This window comes from Cariama cristata, unplaced genomic scaffold, assembly GCF_000690535.1.
Source record: "Cariama cristata isolate BGI_N322 unplaced genomic scaffold, ASM69053v1 scaffold10042, whole genome shotgun sequence".
Taxonomy (NCBI): Eukaryota; Metazoa; Chordata; class Aves; order Cariamiformes; family Cariamidae; genus Cariama; species Cariama cristata.
Window position 1 is genome coordinate 1,309 of NW_009602114.1, and position 21,628 is coordinate 22,936.

General features: G+C 35.7%; 1 protein-coding gene across 1 annotated transcript; it reads left to right on the forward strand.

Moving 5' to 3' along the window:
* Nucleotides 1-3,103: 3,103 nt before the first annotated feature.
* On the forward strand, nucleotides 3,104-21,187 carry RPS6KA5 (ribosomal protein S6 kinase, 90kDa, polypeptide 5). Its single transcript, XM_009694595.1, has 10 exons — nucleotides 3,104-3,250; nucleotides 4,700-4,861; nucleotides 6,061-6,186; nucleotides 6,912-7,045; nucleotides 10,224-10,317; nucleotides 12,438-12,608; nucleotides 16,082-16,273; nucleotides 16,875-17,034; nucleotides 18,018-18,181; nucleotides 19,163-21,187. Exons 1-10 carry the CDS (start codon nucleotides 3,137-3,139, stop codon nucleotides 19,400-19,402), a joined length of 1,557 nt encoding a protein of 518 aa, XP_009692897.1. The 5' UTR covers nucleotides 3,104-3,136; the 3' UTR covers nucleotides 19,403-21,187.
* The last annotated feature ends 441 nt before the right edge of the window (nucleotides 21,188-21,628 follow it).

The window sequence follows — 21,628 nt, forward strand, 5'->3', positions numbered from 1 at the left end:
ACTCTGCATTACTGGGTTCTATAAAAGACTTTCCACTGCATATGTTTGTTCCACTCTGTTTTTCTTATGTCATTGTATTTGCATCAGAAGCCTGACACATGGGCAAGAATCTTACTGCTAGTGCTTACCAGCATCACTACTGCAGAGACTGATCTTCTGAGGCTGTACAGAGAAATTGTACTCATTTCTTGTCTTTGTTACCAATGTTACCAATCATCCCAACTCAGCATCTTTTTTCAGAGACATTTTCAAATTTTAATCTGACTTGGCTGTCTGTAATCTCTCAGATTTTTCAGACAGGAAAATACTCTAGAATTTCTCTTTCAGATTCTAAGGATGTCGCAGAGTCTCAATCCCATTGCTTTAGAAATCAATTTTTAAAAATACTGACTTAGAGTTGTTGTGAGTTTTTTTCCTCCTTCTGAGAGCCCAAAGAGAACTTGTCTCTTTCCAGGATTCTCTCATCAGAAAAGTTGATAAATACTTTTCCTCGGACTCCTCTAACTGAAGTGATTTTCAAGCTAAGAAGACATTGTAGATTTTGTTGGCCATCCTGTAAATCAAGTAACTTTGCTGTCAAAATGTCCCGTCTTCTGTCTTAAAACAGAAAGGTTTTCTTACTTCCTTACCCCCTTCCCCTTCCTGAAACTGGATGATTTCTGAAGAGGCTGAATGTTTACTTCTCCACCAGTCCTGTGTGTAAGAATCCTTGTGTTTAGTGATGTTCAAATTTGGTATTAACATTCCTAATTAAGAAATCATTTGGCAATATTGTGCTTTCTTCCCCTTTTCTGTAAAGTGAAATGTGTACAGAAGTTGAAGACAAGGCTTATGGATGCTGTTTCTTCTGCTAGCCGAGCGGCTGTGATTTAGACCCTTATTGGCAGATCGTCCTTGCATCATTTAAGGATATAATCCATCTTAAAATTCAGACTGTATTTTCCTAACTCATTTCAGTGTTACTTAAACCAAGAGGTTAGCTTGCTTTGTCTTTTTGTTTGCTTGAATTTGGATACTACATCAGTAGAAACAACCCCTGGATATGTGTATATTGAACTTGTTTTTGTCCTTCCACACTGGCAGGACAAGATTATTTAGGAAACAATCTGTTTGCATCTATTTTTTGAGTGATCTGAGAAGTTACATGTTTCAAGATAAAAAATTTCCCATATGATAGCTGACTCTAAGGATAGGTCATGCAGTAACTCTAAACAAAATATAGAAATGCCCTGCAGTGATCAACTTAAGCTCTATCAGAGACATATAACAATTGAGATTTTCATGCTGCCACAACCTCGTATAATTTCATCCTCACAGTCTCCCATAGCTTCAAAATCTTTCAGGCTATGTTTAGTGGAGGCACTTCAAGTCCTCCTTCTATGTATCGTGCTTCCTGAAGTCACCACAGTGAGAGCATGTATATATAGATATATAGACACCAAGTTGAACATGAGCCGGCAATGTGCCCTTGTGGCAAAGGCAGCAAATGGTATCCTGGGCTGCATTAGATAAAGTATCAGCATGTTGAGGGAGGTGATCCTTCCTCTCTATCTGGCAATGGTGAGGCCACACGTGGAGTACTGGGTCCAGTTCTGGTCTCCCCAGTACAAGAGAGACAGGGACAGACTGGAGAGAGTGCACCAAAGGGCCAGTAAGATGATTAAGGGACTGGAACAGATGAGGAAAGGCTGAGAGAGCTGGGACTGTTCCATGTGGAGAAGGGAAGGCTCAGTGGGATCTCATCAGTGTATTTAAATGCCTGAAGGGAGGGTGCAAAGAAGATGGAGCCAGGCTCTTTTCAGTGGTGCTCAGTGACAGGACCAGACGCAGTGGGCAGAAACTGAAACACAGGAGATTCCCCTTGAACATCAGGAAACACTTTTTTACTGTGAGGGTGACTGAGCACTGGCACAAGCTGCCCAGGGAGGTGGTGGAGTCTCTGTCCTTGGAGATATTCATAGAATCATAGAATCATTATGGTTGGAAGAGACCTCAAAGATCATCAAGTCCAACCGTATACCCGATTCAAAAGGCTTCTGGACATGGTGGTGAGCAACTGGCTCTAGCGACTGTGGTTGAGCAGGAAGGGTTGGACCAGATGACCTCCAGAGGTCCCTTCCAACCTCAACCATTCTGAGATTCTATATGCTAAAGGATTTTGTGTGTGTATCTTTTGAAACCTGTTGATGTATCTTTGGTATGTATTGTCTGTGTGTGCATTCTCAATTTTCCCTCAGAGTCCTTAGCTTCAATATCTGCATTTGCAGTAACTGAAGGAAAATTTGCCTTCCTCTTCATATAAAAGTGTGGGAGCTATACATATAAAAGATAGGTATTGAAATGTGATTCTATTTAGACTTCCAAGATTTTGAATTTCCGCTAGCTTTATTTTGTGGCTCCTAGGTCTTGTATTAAAAGAGACAGTGAGGTCCCTATCCACTTTCTTTTTACTGTTCATCGTTTTGAGGGGAAAATTATGCCCAGTCCCCTTAAGTCCCCTTTTTCGCTAAGCTGGATAGTCCTAGCCTTTTTTGGACATCTTCATATGAAACACATTCTGTATTTCTGTTTAATCTTGTTACTCTTCTCTAAAACTTTTCCAGTTATATTGCATCCTTTTGAGAGTAGGGCATGAGCACTGCACACAATATACAAGTTGCAGGCAAACCTGAAATGGCCCAAGTGTGGTTTTTTCTTTTTATTTTCTAATAATTTTTAACATTGGAATTCTCTCTGGTTTTTTGACTGCTGTTAGGCATCAAGTTGATGTCTTTGTGGAGCTATCTGTTGTAGCTATGAGATTTCTTTTAAATAGTAATAATAAGCTCAGTGTGTATGAAAAGATTGTTTTGTGGGTTAAGTTACATAACTTACCTCCTACAGATGTCATGTTTCATCTCTGCTTTTCCACAAACCATTCTTTATTAAAAAAAAAAAAAAAAAAAAAAAGTTGGTTTCACATTTGTCATGCTCCTGTCTTTGGGTACAATAGAAGTTTAAGTGAAATATTAAATGCTACTACATGTATGGTAACTCTTTGATTTAACACTCAACACATTAAGTAATTACCAAATAATTGTTGTTTTGTTTGTTTTACAGGAGAATATTAAAAAGTGAGCCACCTTATCCACAAGAAATGAGTGCACTGTCTAAGGATATAATTCAGCGTCTTTTGATGAAAGACCCCAAGAAAAGGCTAGGTTGTGGTCCCACTGATGCTGATGAAATCAAACAGCATCCCTTTTTCCAGGTAAAACAAACAACAGAACTCCACAGCTACCGCTTACTCTACATTAGTGCCTTTGAAATCCAAGTCTAAAAAAATTATGTTGTTTTGTTAATAGAATAGCTTAGAGGTGTGCTAATTGCATGAATAATTGCATTGAAGGTAGTAAGAATATCTATGTGCTTATGTATTTGGATTTTGTACATAGAAGAAGGGCGTGGTAGATATTTTAATATGTTCTGTCTGTTTCTAACAACTACTTGAAGCAGCGAAAAGACACACTACTTAAACCAGAAGGTTTAATGGAAAACAATTAAATTATATGTTGTGTGTTATTTTTTTAAAGAAAGTTTGCCACTAATATTATTAGTAAAATTTGGATATTGATAAAATTCACCATTACTCATAAAGACCTCTTCTGTATTTTCCTTTGCCTAGTTAAATCTTTAGTCTTGTTTAGTAAATTTTAATTCACTTCAGATTTCAGTATATTAACACTTGGTTTCAAACAAGAACAAAGATTGGATTTGTGTACATCATCTGTGCTGTTCCATCCATTGTGGTTAAGATTGTGTCTTTCTTTGAAAAAACTTAAGTATGTATTTCTGGTGCTTCTAAAGTTAAATATATTTTTAACTAGTCTAAGTTTTGAGATATTTGAAGTTGGTGGTATAAATTAAACCTTTCAAATAAATATTTTCAGTGTACTTGTAACATTCAGCATGGGCAATAGCTTGGCTTTTTAACTTCTGAATTTCTTGTCATCCCTTCTGTATTTCCTTCCTCTTAGAAGAGAGTCTGACAAAGTAAAGTTAAACTTCCTTTATTCACTGTTTGTTTTGGAAGATGCGTTTTTTTTCCTCGTACAACATTTTCTAATCTTTACTTTATTTCAATTCCACTCCTTTACAGTAATAGGGCCATTTTCTCCTAACTACTGTATCTGTGCTTCATAATTCCAGCCATGCATTTAAGTAAGAGCCCAGAGGCATTATGCTCTCAAGGCTCTGAAAGCTGGGATTAGTAATTAAGCATAGAAATGAGCAATGAAAAGTTGAAGATACTGCATGCATCCACTGTGGCTTACAAAAATACAAATGTTATTTCCTCTGAAACAGAGGAAGAAATTCAAGGGCTGTCAGGCTGATTGTTTGGCTTATCTCCACTGTTAAATTTCTTTGAGGTTTTTTGTTTGGGTTTTTTTTTTTGGGTTTTTTTTTGGGGGGGGGGGGGTATATTTTTTTTGTTTGTTTTTTTTAAAAAAAAACTGGCTTCTGTCTACTTACAAATAAGTATGACATTTCTTGCCTTTACCTAGGCAAATTAGTAGGGCATAATTGGAATGCTTTTCATCTGCCCGTGGAAAATAGCAAATGGAGTTAGGACTGTGTTTCTGGGCAAGTCCGTCTTTCCAGTATCTGTTTCTGTTAAATCTTCATTTGATTCAAACTTATTTTCCCGGTTTTGATTTAGAATATGAATTGGGATGATTTAGCTGCCAAAAAAGTATCAGCTCCATTTAAACCAGTAATCAGAGATGAGTTGGATGTCAGTAATTTTGCGGAAGAGTTTACAGAAATGGATCCGACATACTCTCCTGCAGCAACCCCTCAGACTTCAGAAAGAATATTTCAGGTATTTTAAAAATTCACATAAATATTAAAAAAAATCATTTATTGAACAATTCCATATATATAGCTAGCTTTTTTTTCTGACTTCTAAGTTATTGGGAATTAACTGTAATTTCCAATCCCAGTTCCCAGCACTGTTTGTTCAGCAATTGCAAAATGAGAAAGGTGGAAACAGTCCTACCATGAACATAAAATTCCATGTCTTTCCATTTCCAGCTGAATGTCCTACCTGCTAAAGTCAGTCTGTCCTTTATTGATGAAGAATCAGTACCTTATGAGTCTTGTCATCTTTGACTCCATCAGCCTGGGCTGCCAGCTCTGACAATAGCAATCTAGTTTGCTTATGTCCACGTTATGCTCTAGTTGAGCTTCCACGGAGTGCTCTAATTACTAGACTACTATACACAGATCAGTAATAAAGCTTTCCTTACCATCTCCTCCATGCTATTAAAGACTGATTGGTTCTTGGACTGTACAGTCTGGATGTCAAATGCACAGAAAGGGCTCATGTGCAGCCAACTTAGTAGCAAACCTGCAGAGGTGAACAGCAATTTGGATTGCTTTCCTCCCCCTCCTTGTGCTTGTTGGTTTTACTGTCTGGTTTTGAGCAGCTTAATGCATAATGTGCAGGAATATAGCATCATATTTTGGAAGTTGTTAGTTTTGTAGTGACTGTAGCAAGCAATTTATGCATGTCATAATACGATCTGATTCATCCTGCAGTGGTAGTCACAGCTGTTCTTGTTACAATACCCAAACTGGGCACATAATTAATATGAAGATTATTTTGTTTTCCCATTTAAAATGGTTTGATACTTATATCACAACATAAAAACTACTTCGTGCCTTAACTTAAAGGTGTTCTGGGAAGCTAGCTAGTTTGAAGTATGAGCCTTTATCGCTATTGCAAAACAATTGAAGCTGAGCCAGATTTTTAGCATTATTTACCAGAATTTTTGTATTACTATTGTTTTATCTATAACTGTGGAGAATCCTGTAACTTAATTCCAGGAAGATACTTGTTGACATTAAACAGAGTAATATCTACCCATCAATGAGCCAGTTACAGTTTCTGTGTTACATTATGAAAATTCTGATTTCTTTGAAAAATTCTTCTGAAACTTCTAATGTTTTCTATGCAGTATGATAGTTTGTGTGCAACAATTTCAAGCCATACCCTCTTCTGATGTCTTAATTTCATAGGGATATTCTTTCGTTGCACCTTCTATTTTGTTTAAACGCAATGCAGCTACAGTAGATCCTCTTCAGTTTTATATGGGAGATGAACGGCCTGGAACTACAACTATTGCCAGAAGTGCTATGATGAAGGTAATAATAATATCAAGAACTGAATTAATTTGATTAACTTGGAACTGCATATAACTTTCAAAGCAGCAAGCACAAACTAGGCTACAGATTACAAACAGTCATTATTGATTTATCTGTTCTCTGTAATGGTTCTTGAGATGATCCAAGCATATAATTTGCATGTGGTACTATTAAGAAGTGGTTGAAATTTAATCTGAAAATGAGGTGATTGTCTAGTTTTCCAGAACACTGAAGTATAGTAGTAATAGTAATTTGACTCCTGATAGTTCTTATTCAGCCAATCATTGTAGATATTTTTGAAGCTACTTTAATTATATCAGAATTCATTCTATGATCGATTTGCCCAAAAGTATATATGGTTGTGTGAAGCCTTATAAGAATGCATGCTATTGTGATGTAATCAAACGAGCACATAGTTTTGTGGATGAATGTATGTACAGCCATCTCTGATCCTGTTTGTCTGAATATTTTGTATCTTGAGCTATTGTATTAATAATGATTTATTTAGAGATTATGTTTGTATAATGTAACATAAGATTTACTCTTTGTTAGAATAAAGTTTATGTATTTTATTAAATAGAAATTAAGATGCTGTTTTATCAGAAAGAGAGCTCTTTTACAATTTTTAATGTAGATGAAAAATTCTCATGAAACTTTACTCTTTGTCTTTGACTGTGTACACTAAAAGTATTCTGCAGAACTAAATACAGACAGTTTCCTAACAGGACTCTCCATTTTATCATCATTATGAACTGGATCTGAAAGAGAAACCATTGGGAGAAGGAAGTTTTTCCATTTGTCGAAAGTGCTTACACAAGAAAACTAGCCAAGAGTATGCAGTAAAAATAATTAGCAAAAGGTATAAATATTCTATAAGACAATAAAAATATTTTCTTTGCTTACTGTCACCCATGGATTAGAATAATGTTCACTACATTTTTGGAAGTGGAAAAATAATTTTAAAATAATTTCCTATTTGAAGAATCTACAGAAACTTATAGTAACCTTATGACCTTTGAAAGATTCTGAGAGTCTTTTGAAACAAAATGTTATTCTCGTTGGGGAGGACACAAGAAGAAACCTAAAGAGTATTTTCCTGTTCCTAGTTGTATTTTACCCTAATTTCCCCTAATTTTGCTCGTAACCAGAGTAAGATATAAAGCCCTTCTATCTTTAGACCTAAATGAACTGAATGTAGGCTTATGCTAGCTCCCTTGCCTAAGCAGCCCAATTGATTGCCTAGGACATTGTTTTTAAGAAGGATCTGTAGTGTGGGTTGCCTCAGACCAAATTAACCCAGGGGTGGCAGGGGGGTAGAATGGAATGAGGCTATGGAGTTGTAAGTTGCATCTTGTTTCCTTGGTGTTCTGAAGAGAACACCACAATGGAGGAAGCTGGTTTGCTTTGTACATGAGGACCATCTGATCCTCTTCCAGAAGAGATATCTCTGGCAGTTTCTGCCCAGAGAAAAATAAAGATAAGGAATTCCTTGAGGTGTGGATGGATTTTTAGCCTCATGTTACACTGCAAATTAGTAACTGTGTCCCTAGTGTGTTGTAGAATGCTGGCAGGAAAAGGAAAGAAAAGTGTAAATGTTCTGCTGTTAGAATGATAGTTCATAGTGATCTATTCTCAAAGACATTTGTCTGTACGACTGTTTTTCTAGACTCTAGAAGTAACTGTCCACCAGACTTAAGTGTTTCTTCACATGCTTTTTGGATAGGGTAAGTTCAAGAATAAGACACCTAAATGTAGGTGTCTGAGTCAGTTTTCCAAGGTCTGCTACAATTAATGGAGGCCTACTCAAAACTATTAGCGGAGCCTACAGAGAGACTCGAATGACCAAGCAGTAGCAGTGGGATTCAGTAACTTAAACATAGGCATCTACGTAGTGCCATTTTAGCATCTGTTGGTGTCCTCTCTGTCCTTCAGTTCCCATCAGTCTTGTGACTACTACCTTTATGTAGATGTCTTCATGGCTGATGTCTTCCAGGCTCTCCTATGCTTAGGCCACTGAATCCTGCTCTAGGTATGTAATTTACCATGAACTAGTTCACCCTGTGAGATTCATTAACTAGAATTTCACTCATTATAATAAGGCCTTAGACAAGTAGTATGCAGTAGACACCTACATTGGATATTTTAATCTGGAAATCTCTGTCTTGTGTCTACATTCAAAATTTTTTTTCTGTGGTGCATGCAGAGCTGCAAATCAGTGCTCCTATCTCATCTTAAGCTAATGTTTTTTTTTTATTATTCTGGATAACAGTGAGCAAACTTTTCCCATAGAACTAAACTTTTAGAAATTATGTCCCTAAATGATTATTAGTCACAGGTTCTTTTGCTCTTTCTCCTTCATCTTGGTGGACCAGGCTAAATGAAGGTAAGAAGTGGTCTGTATACAGAGTTTTTTTTGTTGTTTTTTTTTTTTTTTAGGATTACAGGCTGTGAGCAGACTGAGAGCATGTTTGTGTAGTACTTAGAGGTAGCAGTAAACCCACACTCTAAATGGCTGGACACAAACCAGCCTTGAATAAGAAACTATTAAACTGTAAATAATATTGCTCTGAGGACCACACTGGTAACTCTTGCTAAAAGGAAAAGTGTAATAGGTTTCTAGTAACTTCTTTGCCTCAAAGTCAGACAGTCTTTCACTCCTACCCATCAAAGGTGCCAAAAAAGTGAATCCTACACCTAGGCAAACCTTTTTATGATATTTGAGGTGAAAGCTGAGATCAAGAGTTTCTCTGTGGTGTTGCTTTGCTAGTAGTGCTGGACTTGCATCTGTCCAACAATTTGAGGTTTATCAGTGTGTCTGAAGGCCAGTGAAACAGTGGAGTCCTGTAAACTTGCTTGAGTTACTGTTTTAGAGCTTCCCATTTGTTTTCATGATATTGTCTGTTTAGAATCTGAGATGGTAACTGTTTATAGAGGGCAAATATTCACATGAGTCCATGCACAGGTTTTTGTTCATGATACTGAACCTTTTTCATATGTTTCCTAGGTCCACCTCCTCCTGATGGTAGTTTAGGGGAAAAAGACTAAGTCAGATTTTTTTAATTTCTTAAGGACCTGAAATCACTTTCAGGTTAAACAACATAATCAGCAGAGATGCAGGTGGAACAGCTTAGTTTGCTTGTTGATTATATGAAGCCTGCAGAAAAACAGAACTGTCTTGCACAAAATTCTCATGGTTCTGGTCCTAATTGCAGGAGTGCAGGGAAATGCAACCAAAAATTAAGAACATGTGTGTTACCCTTAAGGCCATTCTGTAAGTCAGTACAGGATTAGCCTTTCTTGGAGAGAGTTTTGGCAAAAATTTTCAGGCATTATTTGCCAAAAATAAATCAACATATACATTTAGTGGAAAACAAAATGTTCTGCTCTGTCCCCATTCACATAGTTTTTATAACGTTCACTACATTCATGTTTTTGGCTATAGATTTCAGTACTTGAAAGAGAATTAGTGTGATGATTTTTGCTCTGGAGCTAGTCTCTTCATATCTATTCCACTTCAGATTTTTACAGTGCCCTGTTTAAGGGTTCATTTGTGTAACAGAGTTTCTATATAGATGGTGTTACTCTTTTTTTCTAGTAGGAACTTATAGTTTCCATACAGCTTTGGAAGTACTTATCTCCTATAAGAATGGAAAAGGACTGGGCCAATAGTTTGAGTCTTCAAGATAAAGCTGAACTAACAAATATTTGTAGGAGCAGAGGTGAAGTCAAATTGCCCTGGACTAAGGGAAAGGTTTGTTTTAGATAAAAACTATTCTATAATGTCCTTTCGGCTTTTGCTGTAGCAAGTTGCAGTTGCATCAAAAACAGTGTTTGATTTGGGTGTGGGTTTTTTGATGTCCTAACTTGCAGGGTTATGTGGAGAGTTTTGCTCAGCTTTGAATATGCTTTTAATTGTGTTCAAGTGGTTGTAACATTAAAAAATCTGGATTGCAAGCAATTAAAAAAATAGGTGTAACACTTTGAATGTGCAATTTGCTCAGTAAAATTAGTACAAAATGACTGCTCAATTTTTCCAGAATGGAAGCCAACACCCAGAGGGAAATAACAGCTCTGAAACTCTGCGAAGGACACCCGAATGTAGTGAAGTTACATGAAGTTTATCATGACCAGGTATTTTGAAGAAACTATAATCAGTGCTTGCCAAACAGATTGCCATGTGTTTTCCCAAGAACTTTTAGGAGTGACGTGTACTGTTACTGGGGAGGCAACTTCTTTCCTAGGGCTTTTGCCTAGTCAGAAGATGAAGCAGAAGTTCTACATTCAAGGGAACTTGCAGTTACTCTAGGAAATCAAAAAAAGTATTTGGAAGAGTGGGAGTCCTGGATTCTGTTTCTGGTTCTGTCCTTGGTCTGCTTTGTTAATCATCATACAATATATTCATGGCTGTTTCCATATCTATGATACTAAATTACCTAATCACCTTCCCTCAGGTTTGTAATGAATCTTAAAATAATATTTGTGAAATGATTTGGAAATCATGTGTATGAAGATTACATATCTAGCATTTTTTTCTTATGTATTAATAATTTAATGGTGATAATCAAGTAGCTTGCTGAATTCCAAATGTGAAACTAGAGCCTCTATTTGAAAGCATATTGAGATCAGTTTAGGGTTGATTTGGAGACCTTAGTTGTCTTTTTCCTTAGTGTAATGCAAGCTCGACAGCATGTAACAAGCCATAATTTAATTTAACGTGGATGTTGGCCCTGGTTTCATCTGGGGGTGTGGACCAGATGTCCTGCAGAGGTACCTTCCACCCTAAACTACTGTGGTGGTTCTAGTCTATGATTTTGTAATAGAACATGGGCTCTCTTGCCTCCCCATGTATCCCCATCATGCTGTTTATACAAGGACCAGAAAAGTGCTCATGTGGAGCACTTCTAAAATGAACTGAGAGGATGAAAAATCTGTACTGTAATCTTTAAGGATAAAGAAGCCTTTTTTTGCATTTATGTACATTATGAGTACCTGTGTGTGGAATGGGACACTTTTTTCACTTTCCTTTGAGTAAAATGACTATAGTCAGGAATTTCTAAAAAAAAAGTTCTTCTGATTTTTAACTTGCTCTGATATCAGTCTGATCAAATTCTACAGTAGTAATTCAACCATGGAGTATTGGGTTGCAGTCTTTTTTGGTGAGCCACAGGAAGTTTTCTAGCAGAGAAAAGTCTCTTTATCCTTTCTGATTTTCCTGTCAGCTCTTCCAAAGACACAAAGAAAATCTGCAGGAGATGATATTTTACAAGCAGTACTAACAATGTGACTACTAGACACCTTGTTTGTTCTAAGAAGTGTTACCGCTTTCTGTCTGCATAGCTCTGCTTCTGTTCCTTGATATCTAAATACTGTGCACCTTCTGTTCCTGACTATTTCTTTGAATTTCATTTTTTTGACCTCTCCCCAGAACTTTTTTTCTTTGCTTGCAAATACTACTTTTGTTACTGTCATTCAGGGGGCGGAAATGCTACAAGCCATCACATGCCTACATCCATTGCCTTTTGAGAATGCTAACTTCGATTTCCTGTCCTGAGAAGCCTGCTGTTTAATGGCAAGACACTTGAATTGCAGTTGATTGTATGCTAATGTTGACTTATAATCAAGGAAGCCACTGCTTATTGATTGTCTTGAAAAGTACAACCATATGAACTACTATTACTTTTTTAATTAAAAAAACATTCCTTTAATGTTTGAGAAGATGTCTGTTGTGATTCTAATGATAGAGTAGCTTTGGCTACTACCCTGTAGGGGATGAAATCAGAAGAAATTCTAGTTAAATCTTTGATTTCACAGTAATTTTTCAGGGTGATTTTAAAAGATTTGGTAACATTAAATGGCTAACTCCTTATGCATATTAATAGAAATGTATCCCTACATCAGAACAGGCTTAAACAGGTAAAGTCTAGCTTTTTCCAGCTTTGTTTGTTAGCCTAAAGAAAGGCATTTCATCTACCTACAGATTTATCTATTTACATGGCAGCATTGCATTTTTGTAAAAAAATGTGGGTGGAGATGGGGAAGACGTCAACGTTCTTCAATCTTGGTGAGATTGATGGGAAAAACGTCATTTGAGATGCAATTTGGTGCTTCTTACTGGCCTTCTGAATTGCTATGAGCAGCAGTTTTATTTCCTCAAACTTTGAGAACCTATCAGAATAGCACCTAGCTCCTGAACAAATGTTGGTTTGTAATGTCACATTTCTAACGTGCTGTATTTTTCTTTATTGTTTCAGCTTCACACATTTCTAGTAATGGAATTGCTGAAGGGAGGAGAATTGCTTGAACGTATTCAGAAAAAGAAACATTTCAGTGAGACTGAAGCCAGTCATATTATGCGCAGACTTGTTTCAGCGGTGAGCCATATGCATGATGTAGGAGTAGTCCATAGAGATCTGAAACCTGAGGTATAGTGACTTGCTTATATATTTTTAGACATTGTTATTAAATATCTGGAATGTGATGTATTTCCATTCCTCCAGCTTTTATTACAGATTTTCCTACTTCTAGATTTTTAATAAAATGTTATCACTTTTACTTAGCAAATTCTGTAGATATTTTTCTGTTCATAGGTAAAAGTAACTGTTAGGAAACATTTTTAATTTTGTAAGCAATTTACACTCTAACTTCTTCAAAAAATTCTTTGCCTATTTCGGGACAGATTTTACTAGTGGTAAGTATATCTTTATTGTATGAAACAGTTCACAAGCAGAGCTAGGTTGCTTGGGTACTTTGCCTGTACATTTCCACCTTTTGTTTGATCTTAATTCCCTTGGTAGGGGTTCTTTTGGAGGTAGCTGCAACACCCTTGTACTGTCTTCTGTCACAGTTAAACACAAAATGAACCACAAACTAATGCAGTCAGATAATAAAGATGTGTGATTTGAGTTCAGTGAGTTTAGTAGTTTCCCAAAAGAAACAATTATTTAATATATATTTTTCAATAGTTACTTGTTCTGGTATATTTATTGTGCAGCAACATCTTGCCTTCCAGACAATTCAGTTTGCTATGGTAAGGTTGACCACTGGCTTTGTTCTGCTTCCTGGAGCCAGTATTTGCTCCTTTTTCTTTGCCAGCAATGGGCTTGGATATGTGTTAATTTTCTTCAGCCCAAGAATAGTGTAGATTGATGTTAGTTCATCCAGTAAGGATGTTATATTGTATTGGTGATTGCAGTCATCGTACCTCAGGAAATAGCTACTCCCTTTGTATCTGGATTTTAAAATGATCCACCATTCCTACCGATGTTTCATCCTTGTGTGACATACCTTCTAATATATTACAAACTTACTTCTTTTATAGTAATTGCAATTCAACAGGTAAAGAAGTCTACTAGGTGTTGGTATTAAACTGTTTTTGAAAATCAGTCCCAAATAAATGCATTTGAAAACATCTCTATACTGGAGTCTCTGTACTAAATAAGCAGTTAAATAAAGAGGGGCTACTGTGAAATTCTAATGTGTCAGTTGAAAATGGGAGTCTTCAAAAAAGTTTCTCTGCTGGCATCATCAAGGAAAGAAAACAGCTTTTGAAACGGGTCATTATTAAAAGGGCAAAACCCAGAAATCCTTTCTTTCTTCCTATTGTCATCATTTCAGTCTTATTACCATCTTGAATGTAAAAGTCAGGTTCTGTAAAGCAGAGCTTCAGCTGCATGGTAAATTAGGCAGTCTTCAATTCTAGATCATCTTCAAGAACAGAAGTCTGGGAAGTCCAGGTTAATGAAGGGTTAGCAAACAGCTTGCAGAATGCATTGCCTCCACAAAGTTGGACTTAACCAGCCTGTCTCCTTCCTGCTTATTGTTTTGAAAGGTACTATTTTAAGTTCAGACATGAACTTAGTATGGGATACACAGGCTTCCCAATATAGATGTGGTTAGTGCACCTTTCTGTTAAGAGATATATAGAAAATTCTGTTTCTTTTCTAACAACTTCAGTCAGATTTTTTGATGTTCAACTTTGACATCTAATGGGATACCGATAAGTCTATTTAAAAAAATATGGCTGGTTACATGTCGCTGAGGATGAGACTTTTTTTAATTGCATGGACTGGAAGCGTCTGTTTAAGCAATAGTAATTAGATCACATATATTGCTCTGCAAAATAGAGGCAAATTACTGGATAGAAAATAGAGCGTTTACAGAAATACAGAATTCACGTAGGATATGTGACCATTTGGAGCCTCTGAGTAGAGGATTTGAGGACTGTTTCTGTGAAGTGATCATTAACCTGTAAACTAGGTTCTAAAGATATTAGAAAAAACATACCAAGGCAGAGACAATGTTTATATATCCTTAAAATATATGTGGAATATAGCTTTAAGTGTGGGGTTTTGTGAAACATGCTTTATTTACCTAATCAACAAAGTAGTCTGAACCCAACTTAGGACATTTGGACTGTACCTTTCTTTCTGTACATAACCAATTTCATTTTTGTCTTAAAGGAGGTCTTTTAAAACCAATGTTATTGGAGTTCTTTATTTACTTGTTGGCTATATAACATCACCATAGAAAAAAGATGATTGTATTAATCTCCTGTCCTCATTGTATTAATACTTTTGCTGACATTAGACTTCCTTCAGATCCATTTTGCACAACACTTTAATATGGGAAACTGAGTTTTCTGATTGTGCATTAAGCTTTAACAGCAGTACAGAATGCAAAAATACTGGTTTGTAGCAGCAGTTCGCTTTTATCCGTAATCAATGCTCTCAGGTTCTCCTTATTGATCTGCTTGCAGTCCAGCAGTCATTTTTTTCCCCTTCTTGATGAGTTTGAAATTAATTACTTTGAGTCATTCACCTTTTGTATTACAAAATTACATAGGACTATAGGATTTCTAATATTGAGACTTTTTCTAGCATTGCATAGATTAAACAGCAAAGGCAACAGCAAAATTTTGCTCTTCTCTCTTCTCTCAGAAGTTCAAGGGGGGAGTAGAAATAATTTCTAATTCATCTTGCCATCAGCCAGTTCTCCTAAGATTTAGCTTCAGTCTTGTATCTTTCTTGGCAAATACAAATACTCAGGGAAAAGAAGAATAGATTGTATTAAATCTTCTGAAATGATAACAATTTGTCTGTCTTCAAGTCTGAAGTGCTACATTACAGTCTGTAAAGCTGGAACTCTCAGGGACTGCTGTACCAAAGTTTCTTTACCTTGGTGTAAGGAGTAGGCCATTTGTTCGAGGTTGGACTGCTATGTGATGTTCAGTGCTTGAATGCCATTGGTCCCAGGACTCTTCCAGAAAGCTTATCTATACTGACTTTGAGATCATGCCAGGCAGCGGTTGGTACTACTCCTGAACTATTGGTGCACTTTCTATTCCACCGTCCTTCGTTTTCACGTTATTCTTTTGCATGATTGTGTTCATGGCAATATGGCTTCAGTGTATTACCGCTTGAGGACCACAGACTATTTAGTCACAAGACAAGACATGCAACAAGAGTTCCACACACAAGAAAGTTGTCATTTGCAACGTGCCAGAAGGAACTGGAAGCTTAAGAAAATTTACTTTTGTTTGAGGATGAAGGCAATTCTCCATTTGTGTTCATGTCTCTGCTCTTTTTCTTGTCAGTTATTTTCTCTAATTGTTTTTGCCACTGTTCTCTGCTAAATACCCATTTTCATTAATAATCTCAGACAGAACTATCCTGACTTGCAGATATGCAGGAGGCAGATAAACACATCACATTTTCTTACATCCCAAAGTAGTGTTATTTCTACTTTTCCATTTTTTTTCCCCAGTGTCTCCCAGTTCCCCTTTTTTCTAGATAATGGTAAGTTTTCTGTAGTAATAAATGTAGGAAAGAACTAACACTTAAGTATTCTAACCAATTTTCTACCCAGTGCTGGATTGATTTTTCTCTTTGCTTTTCAGAATTTGTTGTTTACAGATGAAACTGATAATTCAGAAATAAAAATAATTGATTTTGGCTTTGCTCGTTTAAAACCACCTGATAATCAGCCTCTTAAGACTCCATGTTTTACTCTTCATTATGCTGCCCCAGAGCTCTTGAATCACAATGGTTATGACGAATCTTGTGATCTGTGGAGTTTGGGGGTCATTTTGGTGAGTGATTGAGGGTTTTTTTTATTGTATGTGTTTACTTTTTGTTAAAATGCAAAGGACTTGAGAAAATTTCAGACTTGAATTGGGTAGATGCTGAATTCAAGTGAGGTGAAAATACTTCTGCACAAATAATAGATTCAAATACAAATGTTTTCCAAGGGTGGAGATTTTTTTTCCTAAGCAGTAAATTAAATTCAACATTTCTGGAAATGGAAAAAATACTTGATACAATCTGGCTCCTAAAAAGAGGTATTCTTGTTAGAAGATTTTTACAGGCATCCATATAATCTTTCTACAGTATCAGTTCAGAGAAGGAATCAGCCTGCATTCTGATTTACAGAAAATTAATTTCAATAGATACAAACTGGGTAGAAATACCATTGTGTTGTGTTCATAGTTTCCTGAAACATGTGAATGTTTTTTCTAACCAGGACTCCAGAGAAGGTCTTGCATATTTTACATTTTCTATAGCCTTGAAGTTATGTTAGTCACAGTGCTGTTGTATAGCACTGGTGATGCAAACACCACCACTCCACATTTAGTAATAGTGTTGTCAATAAATATACTGTGTTTGTTAATACTACTTTTGTTCTCATGACAGTATACAATGCTATCAGGACAGGTACCATTTCAATCTCAAGACAAAAGTTTAACATGTACCAGTGCATTGGAAATTATGAAGAAAATAAAAAAGGGAGAATTTTCCTTTGAAGGAGAAGCTTGGAAAAATGTTTCTGAAGAGGCTAAAGAGTTAATTCAAGGTATGTATTCACAAATATTTCCTGTACCTTATGTTTTTATCTCAAAAGATAAATTTAGAGAACTATACAATATCTGGGTGCTGTGATCAGCATTGGAGTGCCTAACCTGACGGAGTATTATCCACAACTTGAGCTATGTACTGACCCCTAATACAAGTTATGGGTAAAGGTGAACTCATCAGAATGGCGTTACAAATTGCTTGTATGCCTAGTAGAGAGCTTTCCAATGTAGTGAGAATGCTGATAGGTTAGTGGGGTTAGAAGTAACTGAAGAACTTCAGAAAAAGTGAAGTCACTCTTTTAAAACCTACTTATAAGCAGAGTTTTTCTTTTATTTTTGCTTGTATAAAAACACTAGGTTATGAGATAAATGTTTTAAAAGCTGAGCTTTTGCAGAAAATAAATGTATTACTATAATTTTTTCCCTCGGGCTATTCTTGAATGCGTGTACCAAGACTACTATATTCCTGAGCTGCTTCATTCATATTTGCCGTGCTTCGATTCCCCTCAAGCTTTTGAGCATCTAATTGTATTTTCAGCATGAGATAGACACTAATCTTAATTCTACTAAGATGGAGTTCTGAATTTCTGTAGAAGCAGACTTGTAAGGAATTTTTCTGCTAAAAATGTAAGCATTTCCAGATTCAGACTTCAGTGGATTGTGTAGAGAATCACTCTTTTGAACTTCATCTTAGACAGGTTTTAAGTGAAGAAATCATTTGGTAGTTCTGAGGTTGTGTGAAAAGAGATGTGAGTTATCAGTTAAATAGCAATTTCTTGCGTTTAATGATTCTTCTGAAGAGAATGATAGTATAACATTGTGTGAGTCTTGTCTAGTATAAACATTGGCATACCTAGGGTAAATACTGTCATTACTTACTTACCAAAGCAATGCGTGAGATTTTCTTAAAAAATAATTGCATTTTCTATTAAAAGAAGATAAATAGCTCACAAATTAAGAGAATGTAATATATTTCTATTAGGACTTCTAACAGTGGACCCAAACAAAAGAATTAAAATGTCCAGCCTGAGATACAACGAATGGCTTCAGGATGGCAGCCAGCTGTCCTCCAACCCTCTAATGACTCCTGATAACTTGGGCTCTTCAGGAGCTGCGGTGCACACATATGTCAAAGCCACTTTTCATGTGAGTTCTAAGAAATCTTATGTCATGTGCTAAATTTTGTAATATGTTAATCTAGACTTTTGTATGTTTTTCTCTTGATTAAAAAGATGTATTTGTCCTTATAATTCAGTGCTTGCTTATAGCTGCAATTTTTTCCTCAATCCTGAACATCTATGATTAAGTACAGTGAAAACATGAATGATGAGACAAGAATAAATTTCTTGAAGACACTTATACCAATGCGGTTTTGGGGACTGAGAGACAGCTGTTAATGAAAGCGATTATAAATACTCTGTTTCTTAGAGAAATCTATTAAAAGGTCTTCAAACTGTTACAAAAAAAAAGAGAAGAAACTTTCCATTTAACTTAAGTAACTGTTTGACTTTTTGTCCTTATGATTACAGTATCGAGGTAAAATTTCTGGAACATACTTAGTTCATGTTTTTAATATCATGCATACTTTTTTAATGGACTTGCTTGTCTACCATTGCACGTTTACTAAAAACATTTGAACTGCAACTGTATTATACAAACACAGTGTTGATTCTCCTGATTTCTTCTACAGAGAATAAACTGAAATTGAGCAGATATATGCTGAAATACTTGTAGACGCTTATTACCAAGAAGAGAAAAGAAAGGAATTTTTACGGGGAGAGGTCCTGATAACGCAACATAGTTTGGGCTGAACGAAAAACTGTAACTTAACTAAGCGTAGTTTCTGAAAATGTAGTCTTAAATAGGTTTAAGGCTTAATAAAAAACACTTCTAAATTAAAAACAACAAGGAGTGGAACATGCCAATTAATAATGTTATGTCTTGGCTCTTAAATATGTGTAAAGGCTAGTAAAGTTATTGTTATAGCCTCAATAAGAATTAGTAGGAATCTGTCAAGAGATTACAGTTTATTTTATGACTCACTGTAGAACATCCGTAAGAAGCTACAAGCCGTAAAATGTCTTAAACCTCTTGAAAAGCTTAGAATTACCTTTTATCTTTAAACAGGCCTTTAACAAGTACAAAAGGGAAGGATTTTGTCTCCAGAATGTTGACAAGGCACCTCTTGCAAAGAGAAGGAAAATGAAAAAAACAAGTACCAGCACAGAGACACGTAGCAGCTCCAGTGAAAGTTCACATTCTTCTTCCTCTCATTCTCATGGTAAAACTACACCTACAAAGACACTGCAGCCAACAAACCCTACAGACAGCAATAACCCAGAAACTATCTTCCAGTTCTCTGACTGAAAAGCAGAGAATATCCTGTCTTGAAGATTTAAGTGGTTATAAACTTGGTAGTAGCTATACTGTCTTCTCCCAGCCTTCCTCCCTGTGGCTTCCAGGCTACAGGAATATGTCTGTCGCTTTAAAAATGTATTTCAGTCATACCTTTTTAGCTTTGTATTTCAATACATTTCTTTTTAGCATTAAGTTTGGTATCACTGGAGATGGTATAATACTATTATACAACCAACATTGTATTCTCTTAGGGCTAAATGACTAATGTGCAGTCAAAGTCAAAGTAAGGAGCTGTGCTGCTCATGGTACAGCATGGAGGAAGACTGTTTCTCAGTGTCAGAATCTTCCTCCCAGTTTCTTCCCCACTGTTCAAAGAAAGAAAAGCTCTGTAACATGTATAGAAGACTTGGATCTTCTGCTTTTACCCAGGTCTGTGAAGAATGTCATAGAATTTGATTCTTCATGCATGTAAAGAATCATTGGTACAATGCATCAAAGCAGTATAGTACTTTAAGGCCTTTTAAATTTTAAATTTACATTCTATCCCATTCATTTGAATTTTGAGAGCAAATTGAAGCGTTACGTAACTCTTGCATTGTTTTAAAAAGTAACTCCATATATCTTGTTCTAAACAACTGGGAATATAAGTCTTGGGGGTTATTTTTATTTATTTAATTTTTTAAAAAACATCTAGGGTAAAAGATGTCTAAGACAAGGTGTCTATTACTGTGATATGATAATTTTTATTTCTACTTTTTAAAGTTACTAACTTTTAAAATGTTTTACAGATTCTAAAATGTAATGCTATAAGAGAAAGTGAAATTTCGTATTGAATACTTTGGAAAATGGTCACATGTTAAAATATCTATTTCGAGAATTAATTATAATTTATATTTTTTTTTATATTTACACAATAACTTTAAAATACTAAGATTTTTTTAAAGATTCAAAAACTCCAGTTTCAACATTTGTTATTATAGGGTCCATACAAATTGTGTACCAAGTTATTTGAATTTTGCATTGTGCAAATATGACAGTTTAATAGTGACTGTAAAATATTAGAATATATGTTTTCTTTTTTGCACTTTATAACATCAAAAGGAGATGTTTTATAATAAAGTGCACTCAGATCTCTCTTCCTACAAGGTGCTGAGCACTGTTTTACTCGGTTGAATGACCTGAAATCCACCTTATTTGGTGGTTGTGGTCATTGTGAAGGAGAATTCTGTACTGTGCAGGAGTGAATCCCTGTATATTACCCACTGTTTTCATTCCTTACTTTAAACTGCAAAGCTCTTTCTATCTTGCTTTTACATTGTATATAACAAATACTAGACCTGGGCACCTTGTGTAGTGTAGATGTTAACAACTTATGCACTGGGAATACTAAAGGGAAATTATATTGAACACTGTGCTTCACAACTTGTTCACTGTGGTGTTCTACAGTGAAGTATTTCCTACTGTGATAGTATAGTATGTACATAACTGTTTGGAATCATAAATGTGACTTATAGAAACATCAGCATAAACTTTTAAATCAGTATATTTTATAAATTTACGGAGGGCTCTCTTATTGCTTGTATTCTCAATGACTAGGGGTAACTTAAGTGCTAAAGATGACTCCAGTTTTGCGAAGGCTTACATGTGTAAGTTTCCACTGAAGTCAGAGAGTCTCCTTGTGTAAAGTTAATCATATGCCTAAATTTGTGTGTTGGAAGACTAATTGACTACAGGATTTTGTTAACAGCTTGCTCTATTTTAAAGTAATCTTAATCCAAACCCTATGCAAAAAAAGTTATAGGAATTGTTTATATCAGTGGTTTTATTTATAGCATTGTATCAGATACCAGTATTGACAAATACAATACATCCATGTTTACAGGGATTGTGTGTATCAAAACAAGGCTTTGAAGCCCAACATGTTTGTTCTGTGTTTCCTTAATATTAATAATGGCATTCTGAGGTTTTGGAATTGCTCATGTGAAATAGTTTACTACTTTCTTGATGTGAATGTCAACAGTAATTGCAGCATTAATTTCAGGTTGATGTGAATATTGAGATTTGCACTGTTTATGTAGAAGTAGTATATTTAAAGATCAGTATATGTGCTAATAACACAACCGATTTTAAGTGGCCGATGTTAAAATACTGAAAAAATAATTGTCAATGTAATATATTCAGATTTGCTTTCTGAATGCTCTCTTTGGAAGTAGTCTTAATAGTGAACATGACTCA